At 36.4% G+C, this 17,729-nt stretch overlaps 4 protein-coding genes and 1 non-coding gene across 5 annotated transcripts; 3 read left to right on the top strand and 2 right to left on the bottom strand.

The window, feature by feature from the left end:
• Nucleotides 1-1,107: 1,107 nt before the first annotated feature.
• LOC125208624 (probable glucan 1,3-alpha-glucosidase) lies at nt 1,108-6,247 on the bottom strand. The gene is made up of 6 exons (XM_048108277.1): nt 4,582-6,247; nt 2,920-3,193; nt 2,708-2,843; nt 2,275-2,485; nt 1,960-2,166; nt 1,108-1,647 (listed from the first exon to the last, which is right to left on the bottom strand). The coding sequence occupies exons 1-6, from the start codon at nt 6,157-6,159 to the stop codon at nt 1,276-1,278; spliced, it is 2,778 nt and encodes a 925-aa protein (XP_047964234.1). The 5' UTR covers nt 6,160-6,247; the 3' UTR covers nt 1,108-1,275.
• Nucleotides 6,248-7,289: 1,042 nt separating this feature from the next.
• Nucleotides 7,290-10,882, top strand: LOC125208625. Its single transcript, XM_048108278.1, has 10 exons — nt 7,290-7,747; nt 8,160-8,257; nt 8,330-8,375; nt 9,015-9,097; nt 9,294-9,358; nt 9,627-9,688; nt 10,094-10,153; nt 10,263-10,295; nt 10,510-10,575; nt 10,648-10,882. Exons 1-10 carry the CDS (start codon nt 7,319-7,321, stop codon nt 10,690-10,692), a joined length of 987 nt encoding a protein of 328 aa, XP_047964235.1. The 5' UTR covers nt 7,290-7,318; the 3' UTR covers nt 10,693-10,882.
• Nucleotides 10,883-11,423: 541 nt separating this feature from the next.
• On the top strand, nt 11,424-11,495 carry TRNAD-GUC. The gene has a single exon. It is a non-coding gene; the product is annotated as a tRNA-Asp (tRNA).
• A 577-nt stretch (nt 11,496-12,072) lies between these two features.
• Nucleotides 12,073-13,769, top strand: LOC125208544 (E3 ubiquitin ligase BIG BROTHER-related-like). The gene is made up of 7 exons (XM_048108178.1): nt 12,073-12,187; nt 12,316-12,448; nt 12,550-12,593; nt 12,982-13,026; nt 13,194-13,312; nt 13,394-13,502; nt 13,628-13,769. Exons 1-7 carry the CDS (start codon nt 12,131-12,133, stop codon nt 13,691-13,693), a joined length of 573 nt encoding a protein of 190 aa, XP_047964135.1. The 5' UTR covers nt 12,073-12,130; the 3' UTR covers nt 13,694-13,769.
• A 207-nt stretch (nt 13,770-13,976) lies between these two features.
• Nucleotides 13,977-17,729, bottom strand: LOC125208543 (protein OPAQUE10-like). The gene is made up of 8 exons (XM_048108176.1): nt 17,479-17,729; nt 17,297-17,388; nt 16,485-16,629; nt 16,177-16,308; nt 15,887-16,036; nt 14,627-15,775; nt 14,407-14,534; nt 13,977-14,321 (listed from the first exon to the last, which is right to left on the bottom strand). Exons 1-8 carry the CDS (start codon nt 17,554-17,556, stop codon nt 14,180-14,182), a joined length of 2,016 nt encoding a protein of 671 aa, XP_047964133.1. The 5' UTR covers nt 17,557-17,729; the 3' UTR covers nt 13,977-14,179.

Below are 17,729 nucleotides of genomic sequence, written 5' to 3'. Positions count from 1 at the left end.
TTTAAATTAGGTCCAAAGAGTGAATGATTTGAGAAAGACAATTCATCACCACACAAAATCAAGTACAAAGTCAAATTAGAATCCCACTTTCAATGGTGCCTCCTTCATGTTGGTCCAGGGACATAGGCTTGCACTCAAGTACCCTAATTTCAACTTAATCCCACTCTTAATTAGATTATGTATATCTCGTTAAATTAATACCTACCAAGTTTATAGTAATTTCGTGTATTAATTACTCTAAGAATACATCAAAACACCAACATTTTAAAATTAATTAAATCATGCTCATGTAGGCAAATTTCATAAGTAAAAATGGTTCCCATTTACTTCAAATACTTGCAGTTCACCAGCACATTTTTTATAAGGTAGCTAGTGCATGCATTTGACCTCTGTTTTTTCAGAGGTGGAAAATAATAATAAAGGGACATCTTCATTATATTTGGTAAATATTACTATATTATTTTAGAACACTCGAATATTTTCAAACAATCTTGAGATTGTGAAACATAGAAACCATGGTCCTTGTTACATCATGCTGCATCTAAATATACCAAAATGTAGGTCCAATTTCGCCAAGATTTTATGTTTATTTCAATTAATAATGTCTATATTATGGTAAGCATTTTTTTGGAGAAGTCGGGCAATAAAAGCATGCTAACAAGTAGTAATAAGCAATTAAGCAGCATCATCCTCGTCCACACTAGGTGCCCCTTCACATGAAACATAACTAATTAAATAATTACAAAATAAAAGGTAATGCTCATTGTCAAATGTTTACTACTACTATTAGTATTTTCATTTCTTATCATTTAACTTTGTCATTCATAATTTCATATGCAGAAATACATAAAGTTTGCAATCAATCATGAGCAGCAGCAGAAAAAGATTCACTGAATGGCTAAGGCCTAAGGTTATTGCGCTATTTCTTTTGTATATAGAGCACAAATAATAGTTTATATTATCTTGAATAATTAGTGATGATAACTTATAAGAGCCATTAATAGTTGGCTAATAAGCTATCATGTCTTTCATTTTCAGCATAATTAATATAGCCCCAACTTTTAGGTTAAGTATATTAGATTTGTTTCATTCAAAGGAATGTTTCAATTTAACATAAATTTTGCATTTATATTGGTTATGAATCCGTGAAGATAAAAGAAAAAGAAACTGTTAATAATCTCTATAGTTCTAATATCGAAACAACTGCATGATCCTCTAATTAAAAGGGCACCCAATCTAATGCAAATGGTATCCTCACCCTCTCTATGCAGCTGTTTACAAAATTGCAATCGTCCAATCATCTGCAATGTTCACATTAGGCTTGCGGATGGTTAGGACGGACGACGGGGCAGGCCCTCCTCGAAGCAGGAGCGGGCCGCGTTCGACGTCTGCCTTATGGTTCCCTGGCTCAACAAGTGCAGTTTTGGGGCCGGGAGACAGACCTACGACTATGATTCTCTCGATGGTGGAGCGCGAGGCAAATTTGCGGCTGCCAGCTGTAGCAGGGGCCATATTTGTAGAAGTAAGCTTCCCGTTTGAAAATGTGAAACGAAGGTGTATGTAGGCGCCTTGCTGGAACTCGAAGCTCTTCCCGTCATCAACATAAAGCTCTCCTTCAGCTTCTTTGGAACTATTGAGCGCGATGACCTGCCAGCCACACATATCATCGCGTTTTAGTGACTCAGAGTTCATATATATCAGAAACCAATTAGTTTAATGTTTACTTTCGGGAAGGGAATGAAGCAACAAAGACTCCATTTTTAGAACTGTCACTCGATAGAGCAAGATGGCCCTCTCACGCGTGATTAACGTTGGGAGTGAAAATATCCTGAATCTTGCAGTGAAACCAAACCTCAAACATAATCTTTCCATTGGAGACACTTATTGGACTCTATTTGAGGGTAAATTCGGAATCAAGCAAGTTCATATATGTTTGTGTAACTGAATTCGAAGACATACCAAAGTGTAAGGATCATTCTCCATTTGTGTGGAGCTTCGACGGGTTCTGTCTTTTCTTGGAATGATGGTACCGGCCCGTTGGAAAGAGGGTATGCTCTCTTCTAAAGCTTCCAGCTTATGAGTTACTCCTCCCTTGTAAGCAGCTCCAGTTTTCATATCATACCACGGCTGGTCCCCAGGAAGATACACATCAACGTGCTTGGCTCGCTGCAGAAAATTTCCAAACACATTAAGTGCATAATACGAATACAGATACCGGAGCAAGAGAACAGCAGTACAAGGGTAAGAGGTTGAATAGTCTTGTAAGAATGTGACCTCGGTGTATATTCCTTGCACCAATATACTGTTTCCAACCATAAAAGCCTCATCGTTGGTGAACGTCTTCTCATCGGAGGGAAATTCCATCCAAAGAGGGCGAATAACAGGAATACCACTGACATTTGCCTGTCTAAACAATGTGTAGTAGTATGGGAGCAACATGTAGCGTACACGTATGGATTCCTTAATGATTTCGGTATTTCGTTCCCTGAAACCATCATATTCACCGAAGCAATTCATAGAAGCACAGAAAGAAGATTCCATAGGGTGTACCATCGTAGATGCAAGATTTTAACACAAACTAACATGACAAAATTGTCAATTATTTATAAGTTTCTAATCAATCACTACTTTAGAGTCAGCACATGTGATGTCTATAACAATTTATGTTTCAGGCAGAAACTAGTTTGCAGGTAAAGTAGGATCTTACCCAAATAGCCAAGGCTCGCGTCTTTTTGTGTCGTGATGAGCATGTGCTCTGAAGAAGGGATAATAGGCACCCAGCTGATACCAACGAACCAACAATTCAGTATCAGGATTACCAAAAAATCCTCCGACGTCAGCACCTGTGAAGCACGCATAATCAGTGGCGAAGTAAGAGTTCAAGCACTAAAAGTTGTGGTAATGGGGATATTTACTAACCAGAGAATGAGATTCCTGTAAGACCCAGAGTCAAAAGCATCGGAACTGAAACCCGCAACTGATCCCAGTCAGCTGTGTTATCCCCTGTCCAAACTGCGCCGTATCTTTGACTTCCAGGGAAAAAGGCTCTTGACAAAACAAAAGGTCTGTCTTTTCCATCACTACGCTTAACAAGCCCATTTGCTGTAGCCATGTGAAAGTAGTAACCATAGGCATTATGCAACTCCCTGTGCTCCACATCTCCGTAATGCAATGCATCTCTGGGCATTGTAACCTGATGAAAAACAAAGCTTTCACGTCATTAGGGGACTTGGAAGTCTGAATGTTCCAATTTAGGGACCACAAAAACTAGGGTGTATCTGGATTATTGATCCCTAATCAGTGCTCTAACAAGTTTATTAATCACATCTAGGATTTAGTCAGGTCAGATGCACCCGAACATGCTCCTTTATGAAAAGTAGTATTTTATATTATTGATATTTCTTTACAGCTTTGGGAACTTTCAATTATTGCAGCGCAAATCTTGAATGCTGGAAGTTAGCTTCTCAGGTGTAAGCCAGCCACTCACTAATCAGAACTTGGTCTTGTAATATCAATATGAATGCATGAAAATGGAGATCATTAAATATTAACATAACAAAATGAATAACCTAGAACTGCGTATGATGGTCAATCAGTTTATTAGTTTCTGAAAAGAATTCGTGGATGAAATGAGGATATTTAACAAATGTTAAATTGTTCTAACTTCCGACTTTCAACTTAGATTCAATATTCTAAGCAAAATGATGATAACCACTTTGGATCAAGAATGTAGGCAGGAAAAAGTGATTTGACAATGCAAAAACCAGTTCAAGCTCGAATGGCAAAAACTGCTACATTTATTTATTTAACAGGATGCCTTATGTATTTTTCTGGATGACAGCTGAAAATGTCACTTGTACGTAATCTTATCTTCCAGCCATTTTATGCTTCAAATATTGCCAGTTGTCACTGATAGTATTTGGCACCACATCAATATCTAAAAGAATACTTTTGGCAAATATATCTCATGATTCTCATTCAAGAAAAGATAGCTCACTTTGAGATGACCGAAAAAGAAATATGAGCAGTAAAGTGGGATATAGGAGGGTTCACTGAGAATGTAGGTAGAATACCACTAAGTAATAGAGGACTGTTACTCAAAGCACAAGGTAAATGAATTTCATATGCAGCTGATGAAATTCATTTTCCTTCAATTATGTGTCAGTGAAAATGCCAAATTAGTAATGGTTAAAATCCCAAAAATGATGTGGATTAACTTAGAAGATAGTGTTACTTCTTTCAGTCAAGGAAGCAACTAGGTAGACTAAAATCAAATCCATTTTCCCTCCCCCTCCTACTCAACAATACATCATGTAAGTGTGCTTTAAATCTAGAAGTTAATAAGCAGCAAGCAAATAGGTTCTGAACACCAAAAATGCATTAGCACTACAAGCTGTTCTCCAATACTTCAAACACGTATGAATTTAGCAACAAACTTGTATGAATTTAAGAATTGAATAGACCAAAATCATTTGACAAGTTAGCCAATATATCAAATAGATTAAACACAAAGGACCAGATATAAGTAAACCAATAGTAAAATCTGTAAGAGTAAGGGATTGAGAAAGAAATAAAGCTTACCTCTGGACCATTGAAGACAGAAGGTTCATTCATGTCATTCCAGATGTATAGCGAAGGAGTTGAGCCAACATAATTCTCGTATGAGAATTTTTCAGCCCACCAGGACCTGATCTCTGGATTCAACATATCCAGGTAAGAAGAGGAGCCAGGCCAGCACCATCCATCAAAATCCTTCCCAGTCGAGTCCCTTACATAATATCCCTTCTCAGATGCCTCCTTATGTATATAATACGATTCGTCCCTCTTGATGTGAGGATCCACAATAGTTACCATACGTCTGCCTTTACCAGCTAACTTCTTCTGCATCTCTTCTGGATTAGGGAATAGCATCCTATCCCATGTAAAATACTTCTTTCCATCTGTGTGTTCAATATCAAGCCACAAAACATCATAGGGAATGTCATGCTCGTCAAACTTGGCATCAACGTTGAAAACATCCTCCTCATCCCTGTAGTTCCATCTACACTGATGGTAGGCAGTGGCAAACAACTGAGGCATTGCCGGTGCTCCTGTCACACTAGTATACTGCCTCACGACATCTTTAGGCCCTGGACCAACAAAGAAGAACGCATCCACCACACCAGCCTCACTCATCCACAATGTATCAACCCTCTTCTGGTCAGAAGGCAGCATTAACACCGATGAGTTCTCATCATTCCATCCAGTCCCCAAAACATCAATCTGCATCTCAGCAGCATTGAGCCAGAAGAAACCTGAACTACCTCTCGACTTACCATGTGATATCATGAAAGGAATGCTTCCATAGAGCCCAAAAGGTGAATCATGCACGTATTCAAAAACATCGAGATTAAACAGCCTATACGGCTCAGAGAATTCAATCCCAGGCCCTCTAGTAGGGTTTAAGGCTAAACTAGTGGCATGTTCAGGAATCCCATACACAAAATCAGCCTCATAAAACGACACATCAAAGCTAATACTCTGCGATCCATAAGGCCTCTTATCAGTATGGCTCCTAAAATTCTCATGCCAATCCTCACCCTCCTCTTTCTCCCTCAACTGTTCGAAATCAAACAACCCGTGTGAGTTCAAAGAAAGCACCTTTTTCCCATTCTCGCCACTCTCCCTCACAAAAACCTCAAAGGGATCGTGCCTAATCACAGCTTCATACCCTTCCGAGAGATAAACGACAGATATCGGACCATTCTCGTCCTTATCCTCCTTCAACCTCTGCAGCCAAAGCTTCTTATTCAAGAACCCGGGCTCAATCACGTCGGGCACCTCGAATCTCTTCTTGCGGGGGGAAAGGCTTTGGTCCTCGTCAATCTTCATCCGCATCACGCCATCCTGATACGCTGAAATTGTGAGAACCAAGGGTTTTGTGGGCCCCTGATCCTCGGAAACGTCTTGACTAGACTGCTTGGCGATGAGCTTGGCGACTAGATCGCCGTCGGAGATCGAGACATCGGATGCGATCAAGGAGCAGGAGCCCGGTTTCCGGGTGCGGGCGCGCTTGCAGAATGGGGTTTGATTGCAGTTTCTGAACTCGTCCTTTTTCCATGAAAAAACTGAATTTGCGAAGAGGAGAAGCAGCAGAAAGGTGGAGAGATGCCTTCCCATGGCTTATTGCTCTAAATTCTTGAGTAAATCAAACAACTCCGTGGAGAAATCGCATGGAATTGGACTCTGGAGAGTTTGGTAGTGATTATTGGGGTTGTGCTGAAACTTACTTTGACCCTTAAATCTCAATCATATTTCACTTTGCTCCCCAAAATTTCGGAAATTACCTGTGTATCCTATAGGCTTAGGCGTATTTATTTTTGGTCCGTTGCACATGATTTATTCAATTTTAAAACATGGCAAATTGTCAAAATTATAAGTTTAATTAAATTTTAGTTAATCTTACAATTTTTCTTAAGTGACATAATAACATTGATATTTTTCTCATTATTTTATAATATCGGATTTGGACAAATTATTCTGTATGATATGACAAACGAAAAATATTATATGGACAAAATAATCAACTACTTCACACGATGTTTTCGTCTTTATATTTTACATGTATACATTGTATATATTGTATTAATAAATTGATATACACAATATTTCGTAATTTTTCACCATGAATTGATTAAGAAAAATACTATCAAAATTAATACTCCTATAATTTTTCATGGGCTAACGAGATGGCCCAATTCAGATATCAAATAGAAGGAACAAATCCATTAAATTATCATAACAATACTCCAATTTGAGTTGGCCTTGTATTAGATTTGTCAAATTCTCATAGATATCGAACAAACATTTTATTTATACCATGGGCATATTCTTAATTAATAAGTCTCCCTGCGTCCATGACATACTTTTCCTTTTAATTTATTTCATAAAACAAAATATCATATTTTATTTTTTTGAAAAAATTATCTCTCACGTTAATATAAATTTACTATTTTTTCTTTCCATCAAACGCGCAAAACAACATCACCTAAAATCTTGTATCAATCCATAAACCAAATGTGCCATTATTATGAGACGGAGGGAATATTTAGTTTAAGGATTGTCCATGAACAATAGATCTAAACCAAATAAAGAACTGAAATGAAGATAGGAAAATGCTTTGGGCCTTATGGCATTTGATCTGATTATCGTTGGCACCAAAATATAATTTTTCAAGTTACAAAGGACCTGAAAATGAATAAGTAAAAAATGAAATGAGAGCAGAGGATAAAAATCTGGACTTCAATCAGTACTGTGTAACTGACGCAGACGTGAAACAATGAGCTTCTCCATCCCCAAATTTCCCACCTTCGCTACCATTTCTCCAAATACGTTGAGAGTTTCCTCCAATTTTCCTCAGCTCTCCGTCGGTTTCCCCCAATTTAGCAAAACAACCGCCAATTTCGGTAGCAGATACGGTTTGCTACGTTGCTACGCAGCGGCGAAGCAGCAGAAGAGCGGCGGTGCGCCGCCGACAACGACGACAAAGAAGAAAAGGAAACCGAGTAGCAAGAGTGGTAGTAAGAAGGTGGTTGGAGATGACTTTGAGATTGAGAAGAGTGGCGGTGGAGTGGAGGTGATGGAGTCACCGTCAGAATCAGCTCAGTCGCCGTACTCGGCGCTGCCTCTGCCGAATCCGCCGGCTGGATTTGTGTTGGATGAGCAAGGGAGAGTTCTAATGGCTTCCAACAAACGCATCGCTACTATCGTAAGATTTAATTTCAAATTTCAGTTTCTTCTGTTATTGTTTATTTGCTGTGAATTTTATTAAGATTTTCATTCTTTTGTCAATGTGCGAGTCATCTTAGTTTGTGAATAGTCTCAGAATGTATGACCTGCCTATGGTCAATCAAAACTGGACCTACCCTGTTTTTCGTTTGGGCAAATGCTCAATTTAAAGCAAAATTCTATATGGTATTGGTTTAAAGCAAAGTTCATATCGGAATATGGTTGTTGAGTAGGTGGAAATGAGTAGGTAGTTCTTTCTAATTAAGATTGCTGAAGCTCTTTTTTCTTGGCACTTGTACATTCTCTTTGTGTTTATGTTAAGCTCTGCGGAAATTGTTCCATTTTCCTTATCTATTCTTTTAGGATTTTAACAACTAAGAAGTCAATGACAGGTTGATTCTACCAATAACTTCCCCCTGGAGTGTGTTATACGGAGAGTATTTAGAAATTCACGAGGAGATGAGTGCATGCTACTATGCCCAGTTGATACGTAAGTCACGCTGTGTGTGCTGTTGTGTGATCTGCTTCACCCTTATAAAATAAATTGTTGAACGCTTTGCAGGCCTGTTCAGATTTTGAAGAGTGTCAATGTTGAAGGGTGGTCTGCTGTAAGTCATCAACTCACTGAGATTCCCTTTGTTTCTGCATTCATTTCCTAAGGCACTAAGCTAATTGTAATTCTCATTTGTGACCTATCTATGTTATGTTTAGAGCGGCACTAACTTTAAAAAGAAATGTCTTAACTATTTTTAACGAAGTTTTGTCATAGAACTGCTAATCCCTAAATGTGGATTACTGAACCCCAAGTATGGATTACGAAACCTTAATTTTGGATGAATAAACCCTAATCCAGCTGTTAGTCATGCATAAATTCCGTGGATGTTTCCTGACGCTACTGTGCAACTTCAATCCTGTATAAGTAGAGGGCACTGATTCTTTCGATAGACGATAGTGGAAACACTGCAAAGATCAATTTTTCCAACATGTTTATAAAGCTTGAAAAGGAGAGAATTGGGTGAAATTGTGGGGAGATCAGATGAATATATTTGAATCAGGGCAGCTGTGTCCATTCCTAAGCAAACATATAAACAACCCAAACTGGTTACCGCCTCTGAAGAATTCGATAATGTGCTATTTTGTGGTATCATATGGTATAATATATTTTCCAATCTATCAATGGAATCCGTCATTTGTCTTGTTTTATTTGTCACGTCGTATTGATATCTTTCAACTCCTGTGCTTTATAGGTTAGTGATGAAGAAGTTGAGGCTATACTGCCCACTGCCGCTTATGCCCTTGCCAAAATACATATGCATCTTGTACACAGTGGGTAAGATGTACATAAAGTCGTTTTTTCAGCAAAGATTTAGCTTCTAATTTCTCTTTGTTACATACTACTCCATGTGTTACGACTATGACTAATTGTTGTAATATTCTGATACATATGCATATGCATAGTTGCATACTATAAGATATATCTATCTTTAGCTAACGGTTTCTATGTTATGACTAATCTGCTGCATCAGATTCTGTTATACGGCACGAGGCGGTTTTTGCTACACAGAAGAAGATATATTTGAATTTCATATAGGTACATCTTTTTTATGAAACTTCAGTTGATCCCTGTCTAGCTGTAATACTTTGTTCATCTTAATTTCACAAGAAAACAGTTGAATTTTCCAGTTATTTGTGATGCTTGTAATTTTGTTCAATTTTAGAACTTGGTTATGAAATGAATTCACTAGGATGTAGTAGTACTTTTTTATTAGATAGTTAACTTCTCACTATGTGTGAGGAAACATACTAACAATCCATCTGAAGTTTTAACTTGAATTTGAGAAACTTTGGGTTTTATGCAGACAATGGTGAAGATGTGGACGGTTTACCAACTGAAGGCGTTGAGATTGCATGTTTCCATCTGGTACGACATTGATCATGCTACAGTTAAACATTTATAACATAACCATTTCATTCAATAAGTACTCCTGTTAAGGTTTTCATGGGTGAAAGATTCTTTTGCGAGTCACCATCTGGAGACTACAGGATGTGTAAATCTCAACAAATGTTATCTTTGGTATCCAAAATAAGATCAGGCCTAAATCTGTCTTTATAACCGATATCATTATTGATGTTTGGGAAGACATTCTCTTTTATCCTAACACTTACAAGGAAGGAGAAACTAGGAACGTTAAAAAGTCAAAGAAGCAAAGAACGATTTCAATGGACACTTAAATAGAAACAATGCACTGGGAGATTTGCAAATAACTCTTTTCTTAAAAATATTATCATCCTTGAATAATTCTTCTATATATTCTTCTTCATGCAGGATGGTTCTCACTATATGATTTATACACCTTCCGACCCACTGCTGTTTGTTGCAGTGAAGGTAAAGTATACAGTTCTTTCAACTGTAAGTCTTTGTACTGACATAAGTTTGATTTGAATATAATAACATCTACTTACAAGCAACTTTCTATGTCTCTTTATTGTTGCAGGACAAAGATGGTGTACTACAAATAGCTGATGACGTAAGTAAATTCAACTTTTAAATACTTGTATATAGTTGAGTTTAAGTAGTTACATCTTGCTTATTGTGATTTGAAATCTGGCGGCCAAAATTTTCTATGTGAATGTTACGAAGTTAAAAAAACTGCTATCACATTGTTATGTTTGCTTTCTGTGCATTCCTTCTTGGTTTTCAAAATTTTGAGTCACGACCGGGGCCTGCCTTTGCATAAACAGGAACTCTTGGATGATCCTGCTATTATTAGCGCCATAGATGAGGAAACGGAATTCAATGCTTTAGTGGTATGTATGAAAATCTTTACTGATTGAATCTTGTTATTAAACCTTACTATCTTTCCATTCCCATTTCTGCAGGAAGAAGAAGCTGCTCTTCTCGATTCATTGCTTGGAAAAAGGTGATTAGGCTATTATCAAAGAAAGCAGAATGTCTTTGTTGAAATCAGCAAAATAGGTAGCTTGTAAAACTTGACATTGTATATACTACGATTCATTAGTTGTTCTGTTCCCCTAATGTAATTAGTTTTCAAGGTCGATTATATTTATAATTAGGAACATTGCAACCGATGGTTCACTGCCTTTTTCCACTAAATCTTCCTTTTCTAGTGCTAATACTTAGTTACTTACAAAAGAAAAAGACTGAAAAAGATCAAATAACTTTTAAAAACATTCTTTTTGCTGGGGGCGCCTCTATATTTACATTGTATGCGATGTCAATGTGTACCACGTAGCGACATACACAAAAACAATTATGCATACACACATAACAAATGGCATTATTCTCGTATTTAAATAGTAATACATGGAGTATATATTTTTGTCATTTTCAAATCACCCCTTCACCTCTCTACATTAACAAAGAAACAAAAACAAAATATTTTTTCTCGTCATGTTGCTCTCTATCATCAACACACTTATGCCACACGGCCCACATTGTCAATTTTTTTATATCATACAAATCTTGATTTCGCTGAAATTTAAATTAATAGTAGAAAAATTCAGAATATGCGAAACTTTAGTTAAACAACAATTTTAAAAATTTGTAAGAAAATTTAAAGTCACTACCAAATAACAATAGGTGACTTTTATATCTAATACACCAAATACATAATACCTGTAAACGAGAACAACAAGTCGTTGTAGTATAGTGGTAAGTATTCCCGCCTGTCACGCGGGTGACCCGGGTTCGATCCCCGGCAACGGCGTTTATTTTTCTTTTTCCAAACAAATATGCGTTCATGATTTCTGCTCGTTTTATATTTTTTAATTATATAATACAAAGAAGATTTATGGCTCTAGCTTTTCGAAAAAATTGAAGAGAAATTTTAAAAAATTATTAATTGTCTATATTTTAGCAAAAAATAACTACTGTGTCCATATTTTTATCCAATCTATACACTATCGAATATTCTATTACTATATGCGTTTGGCTACTATATATAGATAGGGTGTTGCCTCTTCATTTAACGTCGAATATAATAAGATTTAATATTAATAAATATACAAATTACTAAAACTATGTAGTACTAAAAATATATTCTCAAATGATATCGCATATTTTGTAGTATCTATGTTTTTTTGTGTATAAATAAAATCCGCAATGCAATTCAAACACGGCAAACAATAGTAGAGAAAGTAATATCGGAATCTGGAAAACAAGAATGGGAAGAAATGGTTAATGGATTGCTTTCTCGCTCATCACAAACTTTGCTTGCACTCAACAAATTTATACACATAATATATATATATATACTTAAATTTATGTCTCACTTTTTGTATTCTGCCATATTCTCTTTAATTACACCACAATAATCACAGGTTTAATTTCTTCAACAGCGTGATGGACGAGGAAAGAAGGAAAAGAACCAAGAGAACTACATTGGATCAACTTGAAGAGGTTTATAATTTTCCACTTTCATTTAATTTTGTTATACGCAATAATTAATCATTAATTAGGGCAATGCATGAGTACAATGCAATGGGGCAGAAAAATGTTGTTTATAATTTAATTTTGTTTTAAATTAGGGAAGAGTTTTCCCGCCAGTGTTGGAAACTATAGAAAGTGCGGGCGATGAGGAAGACGCCGAGACGTGTTCTTCTAGCTCTGGTGAAGAGTTTGAATATAGCGATGATGAATTTTTATATGGTTCTATAAATTGTAAGTTTATATGAGTATTTGCATTAGATTTGGTATACATATTTAAACTCTAGCTATTTATTTATGAGAATTAATTTTATTTTTCTTGTATTATATTGCAGCTGGAATAGATTACTGGGAGGATGATAGTTATTATTCAGATGGGGTATGTATAACTACAAACCTCTAGTTTTAATTACTAAGAAATTAAATATCAGTGCTCTCTTAGGTTACATTCAGGCATTAGATATATTTGACAAAATTTAACAGGAAGGTCCAATAAGAAAGCATAACTCCAGCTTATTTATATTTTACTCATTAATTTGATTGTACAATTCAAAGAATGAGTAATTTAGCTAATAATAGAGCATGTCCCTAATCAACAACTAAACCTAGATCAACAAATTAATATCTAAATAAAAATGGAAACTCTAAACCAATGACCTATTGCAAGAGAAGCTTTGGTGCCTTAAATCTTAATAAAGCTGATTAAAATTGGTTTTAATTTAAACAACTTTTATAGTATTTTCTAAAATTTATTGTATTTTGATCAGGAAATTGAAGAAGATGATGTTGATCCTGACCAATTATCTTATGAGGTACAAGCAAGGGGCAAATTATATCTCTTTCTCTCTTCCTTTTATTCTTTTTTTTTCTTTATTCATTTTCTTTTTTATTTCATTAAGTGTTAGCTATTGCATTTTTTCTGCTGTATTTGATAAATATCTACTACTATAATAAATGGAATTTATTTGAATGAAAGCAGGAGCTGATTGCTCTTGGAGAGATGGTGGGAGTAGAGAACAAAGGATTATCAGAAGATGAAATTACTAAATATTTACGTCCACTTACATGCAACTCTACCTCCAATTTAATTATTGACAGGTAATATATCCCACTTTCCTAATAATTTCCACAAATATTATTCATCAATTCATTGAAATTCACAAACTAAATTATATATAGGTGCGTGATATGTCAAGTGGAGTATGAAGTTGGGGAGAATCTAGTTAGCCTACAGTGTGATCATCTTTACCACAGTGAATGTATATCCAAATGGCTTCAAATTAACAAGGTAACACAAATTGGGAATACCTTTAATATCCAAATAAAAAGTTAATCTATAATCATGTGAGAGTTTATGTATCTCACTAATTGATCATTTTGATAACGCTTCTACTAATTTGTTTATTTTCACAGATTTGCCCGATTTGTAACAACGAGGTCTCTACTGCAACTTCCTCGAACGAAAAGAGCAGTGTATAGTTATGATAATTTATGTAGTGAACTATTTATAACTTGGTAACTAGATGATTTCATAGAAGTATTTAAATTTCTTTCATGTCGTACTATTCTTTTATAAACAAAAATAAAAAAAAAAGATTAAAATTGCGAATTGATCATGGTCTCATTTCACACTTTTACCAACTCTGTGTTGCAAGATACATAACTGATCAATTTTGGCTAGTTTTAGACTATTCTCTCTGCCCTTATAAGGTTTGTAAAGGGATCCTTAACTCGGTTCTAATACTATCAAGCACAAAAGGAATGAAATGTGACATAAAATTTTTATATAATCAATAAATAAATACATAAATAAAGAGTTTGTTTAACTTAGACCTATATCTCTGTATCAAAATCGGATAATGGCAGAAGCCATGCAGCAGTGTTCTCAGGCAATCCCCCAAGTCCATCTAGCCGTTACGTTTCCTCAGTTTCTCGGATAATGCCACGTCTTTGTGTACGCTAATTTCATAGCTTGAGCTTCTCTGTTGGATATACCCCTTTCCCTACACTTCTTGTTTGTTGCTTCCCAGAAGAGGGCTTCTGGCCGTTGTGCTTCAGCATCTGAGGATTCTGTCGACGTTCTTGTGCACTGTTCGCATTGGTTTTTCTGCAGTGGAAGGCATTTTACATCAATAAGAGATTTGATATTGAGACCACACCTGATGTGTAGCAACATATCACAACATCCATACCTGATGTGTAGCAAGAGAAATATGACACCAGCAACTGCTGTGCCTTTCACAACTGTTTTCAGCAATGGGTTTCTCTTATGCTTCGTCGGAGGCCGCTGAGAATCACTTTCAACCTTTTCTCTCTTGTCCTGAGATAAGAAAGATGATAAAATATTGCAGGCGACTTAAATATTGTTCAATACATAATCTGTTGCATGAAAATTTTGGTGAAAATAATCACCTGATCACCATTTTCATCAGTTGTAGAAATATGATTTTGGGCACTAGAGTCCTCCTGTGCTGTATTCGTGTCATCAACTTGGACACGGGCTGAAACAGTTTCAAGTATGGAGTTATGTGTGTTGGTGTCACCAGAAACAATCTGAGGTGGAGCATCTTGGATGTTTATAGCTTGAAAAGCTATGTCCTCAACTAGTTTACTCTTGTTTGAGAATTCTAAACAGACCGATCCTCCATGCTCGACCGTATCTTCATCTGAACCTAGGATGATAGCCCCGTTAGTCTCTTTATTATCATCTTCCACAGAAAGAGGTCTCTCTGTATCCTCATTTGCAACGATCACATCCCTAAGGACATTATTCTTGTCAACGTTGTCATCATTTGAGTGCTCCAAAACAGGCAATTCACCTTCTTCCGCTGATACAGGTGCATCTTTATAGAGTTTCCTAGACTCAAGTTCCTTGGATGCAGAAGAATTAACATTCGAACTCAATGAATCTTCCACATCATATTGATTGTCAAACTCCAAGTTGAGCAACCGGCCCAACACAGAGGTCATACTAGTTGTGGAAGAAACCTCCATATCTTCATCATCAGAATACACTCTTTGTGATCCATTGTGGAAACTCTCACCCGTAGTAGCTCCTTGGGGTTCGACATTTAGAAAAAAATCAAACATATTGTTCTCCCCATCACCAACAACAGAGTTACTATCGTTTGCATGAACCATTAAATCTGAAAATGCCAAATAATTGGCAATGTAATTATTTTCTCCCACCTCAATGCATGAAGAATCTCCCATGTATGGATCGTCATTCTCAGGGGTCAAGTTCACACTGGAAACATCTGCATTACCATTGTTGTAGGTTTGTCTCTCTTCACCGTTTACATTTGAACTGCCATCGTATGATAACTTCTTAGAGTCAGATTTGCATTTGACATCTGATTCCACCAAATCTGTTGTCCTATATTGTCCAGATACATAGCTATTTTCATGTGAATCTTCTAGGTCGGAATTCACTCCATCAGCATCATCAAAATTGGTTGGAGATGAAAAGGAATTTTCACCCATGTATCGGCTTTCTGCTTCATCTGACTCATCTGAGCTACTAGAATCACCATCTCTTATGTCCGGTGAAAATAAGTTGCTCTATATGAAGTCAAGAAAGCATCAATCAGCAACTTTCTGGTAGCATCTATCACAAATTTTGGCTATAACAAGTAATTGTCACTTATATTTAGAAAAACAAGTATTGCTTACCTTTTTCAGCTTCGTAATTGAGCCCTTATGTGAACCATAACTGGATGAACTCGACAAGGTGCACTGTGGTGACTCTAAGCTCCTTCTTATCACCCCTACCATATCAGTTGGCATGGTTACTGAGTGCATAACCATGTCGAAGTCTGGGACCTGATTGAAAGAAAATAGCAAAAATAAGAGCCTGACTGTGACGATTTGGAAGAGATGCTGCCATGAAATGGGGAAGTGGGAAACACTTGTGTTGCTGAAATCACAGAAAATAACAGGAACTGTAGTAAGAGATATCTTACACTTAGTTGCTTAGACCTTGCTTTTTTTGAGAGGGCTCTTATACAAATGCATACTTTTCGAATATTTCTTTTCTCCACAACATCAGATGGTGAAAAAAGGTCGATGCCATTCAAACCCAGAATTTTGCATACCTGAAACAAAACCAGTTAGATAGCATGTACTAACAAAGCATCACATATTACAAGGGTAGTCACAAGAGGCATGAAACGCATATATAAATAGCATTAGCATCTAAATATCTGAAAATAAAGTAAAAGCATAACTGTGTAGAAATTTAGTAAGTGTTCAACCAGAAATGATGCATTACCTTTAGAAAGAAATCAACATTGGAGTAAGGCCTGTACCTCCCACTGCTCTTCTTAGAAGCAAACAGACCGTATTTATGTTTCAAATGCCTGAGCTCCATACATTTGGTCATCAAAAAGTCCCACACTACTCTAGAAACTTGAAACCTGAAAGGACAGAAAAATATTATCAATGAATTATAGAAATGTTTCTCAGAGATAGAGAAGATTGTACTCAAGGGCTCATTAATACAAATGCTTCTCATGCTAAATTCCACTGAGTTTAGGAAATCGAAAATTCTTATTTTCAACAACAGCAGTACATTTCTATTGCAATAGAGCACACTGATTCAAGAACCAATCAAACACATTGAGAAACAGAGGAACATCTGATTCAAATATGTTCATCTTAAAGAGAAAGTAAAGCACATAGATTCCATAACCCAATTGATCATGAAATCCATCAAGTTAAACAAGGACAATAGATATGAACATTTAATTCAAAATCACATCTTATTTTTATCATAAATAAACTGATTCCTGGACTAGTGCATTAAAAGTTCAGTTACAAAGATAGCACTTAATAACATTATACAAATATGTTAACATCAGTGTCAAACCTTTTGGCATCCAAATACATAGGAAGATCAATTTAGATTCTCAACTCACTAACCAAACATCAAGATGCAGATAAATTCCAGAAAGATGCTAAATTGATCAGACACCCAAACACCAGCAATCAAGATCCCCAACAGCCAATGAATACTGTGAACTACTAGTAAGCAAAAACAACAATGAATCCTCCCAATTTCAATATTAAAGCACAAGAACTAACAGTATTTCTCCATCTTGAAGCAAATCAGGGAGAGCCAAATCCTCATCCAATCTCGTATTCAGAAGCTCCCCCAGCCATATCCGCGTTTGAGTCTGCACCAATCCAACAATCTCTTATCAAATTGAACAATTCCGAAAAATAAAATAACAGCAATGAACGAGTTTTGAGATGCAATGAATGACCTGCAAAAAGACTTCATCCAACTCCCGGAAGCTCGATTCCGCCGACGAAGACGGCGCCGGCGGCGACGATTCAATCATGACTTTATCAGATTTCCCGCCTAAAATCACTGATCCACAGCTATAAAAAAAAAGATTGTAAAGTGGATTGAGTGAAGGAGAAAGTGGTGGTAGTGCTGCTAGCAGAGAGAGAAGAAGAAGAAGCGAAGAGTTTTGAATTTTGGTTCCACGTTTACGAGGTAACAACAGTGCCG

Source organism: Salvia hispanica, chromosome 2 (genome assembly GCF_023119035.1).
Source record: "Salvia hispanica cultivar TCC Black 2014 chromosome 2, UniMelb_Shisp_WGS_1.0, whole genome shotgun sequence".
NCBI classification, from domain to species: domain Eukaryota; kingdom Viridiplantae; phylum Streptophyta; class Magnoliopsida; order Lamiales; family Lamiaceae; genus Salvia; species Salvia hispanica.
Note: the sequence above shows the minus strand (reverse complement) of the source record. Positions and strands in the feature narration are given on the sequence as shown.

Excerpts from the sequence above, each read along its gene's own strand:
- LOC125208624 (XM_048108277.1), bottom strand. The coding sequence starts at position 6,159 with ATGGGAAGGCATCTCTCCACCTTTCTGCTGCTTCTCCTCTTCGCAAAT. Across the intron at positions 3,194-4,581 it reads CTGTCTTCAATGGTCCAGAG|GTTACAATGCCCAGAGATGC; the intron begins GTAAGCTTTATT and ends GTTTTTCATCAG. Across the intron at positions 2,844-2,919 it reads TACAGGAATCTCATTCTCTG|GTGCTGACGTCGGAGGATTT; the intron begins GTTAGTAAATAT and ends CGTGCTTCACAG.
- LOC125208625 (XM_048108278.1), top strand. The coding sequence starts at position 7,319 with ATGAGCTTCTCCATCCCCAAATTTCCCACCTTCGCTACCATTTCTCCA. Across the intron at positions 8,258-8,329 it reads CTACTATGCCCAGTTGATAC|GCCTGTTCAGATTTTGAAGA; the intron begins GTAAGTCACGCT and ends AACGCTTTGCAG. Across the intron at positions 10,154-10,262 it reads TGCTGTTTGTTGCAGTGAAG|GACAAAGATGGTGTACTACA; the intron begins GTAAAGTATACA and ends TTATTGTTGCAG.
- LOC125208544 (XM_048108178.1), top strand. The coding sequence starts at position 12,131 with ATGGACGAGGAAAGAAGGAAAAGAACCAAGAGAACTACATTGGATCAA. Across the intron at positions 12,594-12,981 it reads ATAGTTATTATTCAGATGGG|GAAATTGAAGAAGATGATGT; the intron begins GTATGTATAACT and ends TATTTTGATCAG. Across the intron at positions 13,027-13,193 it reads CTGACCAATTATCTTATGAG|GAGCTGATTGCTCTTGGAGA; the intron begins GTACAAGCAAGG and ends GAATGAAAGCAG.
- LOC125208543 (XM_048108176.1), bottom strand. The coding sequence starts at position 17,556 with ATGATTGAATCGTCGCCGCCGGCGCCGTCTTCGTCGGCGGAATCGAGC. Across the intron at positions 15,776-15,886 it reads CAATTACGAAGCTGAAAAAG|AGCAACTTATTTTCACCGGA; the intron begins GTAAGCAATACT and ends GACTTCATATAG. Across the intron at positions 14,322-14,406 it reads TTTCTCTTGCTACACATCAG|AAAAACCAATGCGAACAGTG; the intron begins GTATGGATGTTG and ends CTTCCACTGCAG.